The sequence below is a fragment of the Schistosoma mansoni genome, chromosome 2 (genome assembly GCF_000237925.1).
Source record: "Schistosoma mansoni strain Puerto Rico chromosome 2, complete genome".
Taxonomy (NCBI): Eukaryota; Metazoa; Platyhelminthes; class Trematoda; order Strigeidida; family Schistosomatidae; genus Schistosoma; species Schistosoma mansoni.
Genome location: NC_031496.1, coordinates 19208952 through 19214951, shown reverse-complemented (window position 1 = coordinate 19214951; position 6000 = coordinate 19208952). Strand labels below are relative to the sequence as shown.

The following is a 6000-nucleotide window of genomic DNA, read 5'->3' as shown; positions in this document are numbered from 1 at the left end:
GAATGATTCCGATGCTTTTGACAATCCAACCACTTTATTTTAGCATAAATTTCAGTCGTAGCCTAATTATTCGTATCCCTTAGATTTTTGTCCTGGAGAGAGGGATCGGGTTCGAATGCCTTGAGGTAATTCCACAAATGCTCTGGTGCGGCCGAGAGTGGGGAGAGTCAGCTCTCCCTCTCGAAATACTCTCACATGGCCGCGAGTATATAGCCCCTTCCAGGGAAGTCCTACTCACTGCCTTGTCGTGGCATTACCGTTGTTTACGAAATTGAGAGGACGAAAAGCGAATGTCCGTCGCTTTAACTGGGTTGGTGGACACGGAGGGTCGACCTACGGGAGTTGGAAAACCCCTATTGCAAACCAATGGTGCACATGGGCTCCAATATCCTGAGGAAACAAATGGCATATGAACCTATTGTTGGTCATCGAATACCATGGGACTGCATCTCCTTGAGATGCTCCACTGCCTTGTGGGTCGAACCTTTAGGTCAAAGGCTCCAGGTGTGGCCCCCTGAGAAAACCACCTGCTTCGGTTTGGGCACCTGGGTAGCATCACAGCCCTCACACAAATCAAATGAGATTTGTGCGGCGCATATATATCTGATGTCTCCTTGTAGCAGTATTTATCTGTTTAAATAAATAAAAATAATTCCACAATATGTTCAACAGATTTTACTCGGTGTGATAGTATGAAGGGATTTTCTTAAGAATCTATCAAAATAAAAGTAAATAGTGTCTGGAATCAGTTTGTTGCTCTTGGAGGATTTTACGGACAAATAGTTCATTCGACTTATGAAGTTAGCAACCACTTAAGGTCTGTTGAACTGTACAACACTAAACAATGGTATATATATATATATATTAAATGGCCCTGGAAATTCACCTGTTGGACTGTAAACTGGATCTGTTGTAAGCACCTACGATACTACTGTTTTATCCAATCTGAGGCAAAACGTGCTTCTGATGTGATCTATGGTTTAAATCAAAACCTTCAAGCTAATTATTCATCAACGTATGCATCATTTTCATTATCATTTAGAATTTCACCAAACCAATGATTGTAGATATTGTTTCTAGATAATAATGCAGGCACTTTTAGTCCCTGTTTAAGCACTTTCGATTGTTAATTACCTCCCCTTAATTTTCAGCAAACATGGGATTAGCCTGCGACCTGTCCCAACCAGTTCATTCTGGATAGCTTAACTTTTAAGTAGCCTGCACATTTACTATTTCTGCATAGTATACTTCTTAACTTTGTCTTTTTAAATTAAATTTAGATAAGTGAAAACAGACAGTTACACCCTGCAAAATAATGTTACAGCTATTCTTTTCTTCCAGGTACCTCGGCTTGAAAGGCCTGATGGTGCTTGCGAATTGGATCCAGAGGCTGTATGGGAATCCTTTTGCAAGCTGCTAGATGAAGCATTACAAGGTAACACCAACACTTTTGTAGATAATCATGTAGATGCTGAAATTAACCCTGATCGGATCAATTGTATAGGTATTTCTGTTCAGCGAAATAGTCTGTTGTTGTGGGATAAGTAAGATTTTATTCCTAAGTATAAGTAGTTTGACAGGAAGACATCCAATCCTCGAACTCGTGTTATCACGTGGCAAGATACACGTTCTTTGGATCTCGCCAAAAAGTTAAATCACTCTTTTATCTTTCGTGTAAGTTATAGTTTATTCCCTATGCTTATCCGTTTTTGCCAGTGTCTTAAGGCACCATTAGCAATATGTACTAGTTTCGCTGTTAAGTCACCGGTCCAAACTGTGTTTTATTCGCCCTAATAGTGCTAAATTAATTTTATCATGGCTAACTATTCTAAACCAGTAAGTGATTTTGTCAGGATTGGTTCGTACTTCTCATTTCTAATCAATGATCAACGTTATGTTTAGCTCTCTTATTCTAAAAAGAAACGATTCCTATTCACTTAGAAAAGTTTGATTTTACCTTAAGAATGTTATAGGTTATTCATAACTCAGAATTTAGTCTGATTGTACAGGTACTATCTCCGAGAGTAATATTACGTTTCTGCCTTTTTTAGCGTGTCTTACGTACCAAGAAACTTATATGAAGTACAAGTCTGTGCAATTACTTTTGAACTACTGTATAAAAACTAGAGACAACTTGACCACTCAGACTGAAGTGGCGCTGTGTTTTGACTTGTGACCTTATAATTGAAAACTAGTCCTCTTATCTGTCAAACCAACCCTTTCAACTGTACAAGTGAATTAACAGAAATAGATTGAGTAATTGACACGTTTGTGCGCTATACTTATATCTCACAACTCCGACCCCAATACAATAAACGAGACTACTATCCTCTTTCCTCCCCTTGCTAACTAGGGTAAAAAAGCCAGATTAGTAGTTGGAGCTTTTTTGATCATGTCCCCGAAACAACTAAAAAAGAATTTATGTAATTAGTATTTGTCACTAAATATAAATGGTCGAAATGTATTGAATGTCCATGTATTGAGTTCAGATTGAATAACACAATATAATGGCAATTCCTTTCTCACAAGTTGTATTTGGGGATTTCACATCCACAACAGTAATATTATTTATTCCGTAGGTGCTGTATAATCATTACTAATGAGCGAAACATTCTGAGTATTATTATGGGGAAACAACTGTAAATTACTTTATTGTTGTCACTGTTAGAAACCCGTATCAAAGTGTGTTTAACTTTTTTTGGACTGTGTAGCCGTAGTTTTAAATAATTGGTTTCGTTCTCGTATTACATTTCTTTACTCTTAACGGGAAGATCCTCACATGCTCGTGAATATATGCTTTAAGAAAGATCAGTATCATGTGCAAAAATGTTTTAGGTAAACCTATTATTCAGATCCCAGTAAACCTGATATTTACTAGCGTCATTGAGTTGTATTGTTGGTGTACTTGATTTCAGATGAGGTAATTGATACATTCATTTCAGCGATTCCGGGATTACAAGTTTCTCTATAGTATTACACTCTGTCTCAGCGCCCTGAATAAAGTAAGGAATGCTATCAATATGTGAAATTTTATTGTCTAATCTCTAATGTCCTCGGATCGTTGTGAATGTTCCTTGGAACCATTAGATAAATGGTGTCCCAATCAAGTTTGGATTTGAATGATTCAATCGGTTATAAGCATTATTAAGTCAGTGAGACGAATAAATCAAGCTGTCAAATAATTAGGACATAAATCCCTCAATAATTTCAATAGATTTTGCTTCTGCTATGTTGAATATGATGAATTTACTGTCATAACTGTTACTACAATAACTTCTTAGAGCGTGCTAAACTAACTGAATCAATATACTATTCAACAAAATAATGTGGACAGGATAATTTTTAGATGCTTTTACTACGTTTTTCATACTATTCAATTATTTCTCGCTAATTCCACCGTTTTGTAGAGTATGAAAACTGCTGGCCATATGTTATATTGGATGACACATCAGTCAAGGTTTAAAGCGTTGGCGTCGTACCACTTCAAAACAGCATTAGCATGTATACGTCTCAAATATTTATTAAATGAGAAACCAAAGGTATGTTTACTAGTTCTTGTGGTCGGTTCTTAAATTACTGAAATCCTGGTGGAATTAGTGTGAATCTAATGTCCGTCAGAATCAGTAGATTTACAACTTGTAGCACATGTTAAGTGCTATCGTCTGGAAAACAGCCAGTTTTGTGTCTCTATGAGTAGTCATAGACTATTATTGTTATTTAAACACAAACATTGTTACAAGAAGACACCGAATAGGTATGTGCCTCATAAGGGATAAGATACTGCTCGGTTTCCCGAATCGAAGCAGGTGGTTTTCTCAGGGGGCCACACCCGGAGCCTTCGACCTAAAGGTCTGATCCACAAAGCAGTGGAGCAACATTACGAGATGGAGTTCCATGGTATCCAGTGACCAATAATAGATTCATACGCCATTTGTTCCCCCAGGATCCTGCAGCCTATGTTCACTAATGGTTTGGAATAAGGGTTTCCCAACTCCCCTAGGTAGACTTTCCGTGTCCACCAACCCGGTTGAAGCGCTGGACATTCACTTTTCATCCTCTCAATTTCGTAAACAACAGTAATGCCACGAGAAGGCAGTGAGTAGGACTTCCCTGGCAGTAGCTGTATACGCGTGAACATGTGAGAGCATTTTAAAAGAGCTGACTCTCCGCTCTCGGCTGTGCCAGAGCATACCTATTTCGTAATGGAGTACACTAAAAATACCGCCATTTGACTACGATCAACATAAAATGCAAAAGTGGTGTGAATTGGTTTCGACTACCTTGATGTTATACATAAACTAAGGTTCGGATTTCTATGTTAGTTACATGGTGTATATTCAACGCATGAGAAATCATTCATCATCATCTAAGCTGCGGTCAGCGAGTAAATATTATTGGAAAAATGCACAACAGTATCATTCCCTTATATTTAGTCCATATCGGTTGGTAGAACGCCTTACAGCAACAGGTGGTCTGCGTACTACGCTGGTTTTTCATTTTATTTATATGTGTGTTCGAGATGTATTGTTAGATTGCAAATATCGTTCGCATAGATAATGAGGCAAAGATTGCACAACATCTTTTTATAACTACTTAGTACATTAGTGTGTAGTCTCGGATACTAGCTGAATACTCAGACCAAGGCAGTTGATTTTTGTAAATAACCACTCCCCGAGCCTTTAACCTAAAGGTTTGGTCCATACAACAATATAGCAACGTCAGGAGATTTGTGGAAATACTACTCAAGAATAAAAGACAAATAATTCAGGTCAGAAGTGTGTCGTAGTATTATTACCACTAAATACTTATTTAGACATAACATTGACGTACCATGAGCATCAATGTACTTTAAACAGTCCTATGATATTATACGATTATAGGGAGAAAGAGTAAGACAGTAGGGATAATCTGAACGCAAAAAACAACCACATTAGTGTAAATCGTAGTAAATTTTCCATGCATGGAAAGTTAAACAACAAAAACCTAACATATTTTAGTCTTGATTCTCTATTGTATACTACAGTTTTCAATCCACTTAGTTTGGCTATCTTGTGACTTCGCTTTTAGGGTCTGGTTTCACCACCAGATTTCAATTTAAGTCTAGCTGAGATTCACACCACAAGTGTGTGAAGTAACCGCTCACTATTTTCAGTTAACCGCGGTAAAAAAAAATATGATTATCATAGGAGGCTGCAAAAGAGATAGTTGTCAATCAGAAATTGCTTCCGCAGATGAGTAGAAATAAATCATCTGGACTAGTGCAGTTTGCGTGGTAGTGAAAATGACTATCACTAATACTACAGAAACCCGATAAGAGTGGAGGGTAAACATCCATCATCCTCTATTGCCAGACATATAATCAAAACAGGCCATAAGATTGATCTTAGCTCGGCTTTTGTGGTGTTCTATAAAAGTGTAAAAGGGCGTATACCAAGGTTTATTGAAGCCTTAGCCATACGAAAATTCAACCCCCCTTTGTGTATTCAAAAACAGTTTGTTCTGACCTTAAACCTACCCTGATAATATTAGCTTATTATCCAGAGTGATTAGGTTTCAAATTGTTTTTACATTGTAAGCAGAGATGGATAGTGGCTAGCAGTGGAATCCAGGACGCGCGTTTCGTCCTATTTGGGACTCGTCAGCTGGATGTACCTGCATCTCAGAGTTGATGTTCACTCTGGGACTCGAACTGGTACGGCCGAGAGTGGGGAGAGTCCGCGCTCCCTCTCGAAATGCTCTCACATGGCCAGCGAATATATAGCTTCTGCCAGGGAAGTCCTACTCACTGCCTTCTCATGGCGGGGGTGTTGTTTACGAAATTGAGAGGACGAAAAGCGAATGTCCGGCGCTTTAACCGGGTTGGTGGACAAGGCGAGTCCACCTAGGGGAGTTGGAAAACCCTGATTCCAAACCAATGGTGCACATGGGCTCCAGTATCCTGATGGAACAAATGGCGTACGAATCAATCGTTGATCACCGGCTACCATGGGACTGCATCTC

General features: G+C 38.6%; 1 protein-coding gene across 1 annotated transcript in view; it reads left to right on the top strand.

Annotated features, from left to right (window-relative positions):
• Smp_124440 (putative glycerol kinase) overlaps window positions 1–6000 on the top strand; it is a gene marked incomplete at its 5' end in the record, with an annotated part of 28132 nt that overhangs the window by 704 nt on the left and 21428 nt on the right. Inside the window, 4 exons of the mRNA XM_018795985.1 lie at window positions 1342–1435; window positions 1469–1544; window positions 1581–1674; window positions 3408–3539. Of these exons, the coding sequence (XP_018650243.1) occupies window positions 1342–1435; window positions 1469–1544; window positions 1581–1674; window positions 3408–3539 (396 nt within the window). The remainder of the gene's footprint in view (window positions 1–1341; window positions 1436–1468; window positions 1545–1580; window positions 1675–3407; window positions 3540–6000) is intronic.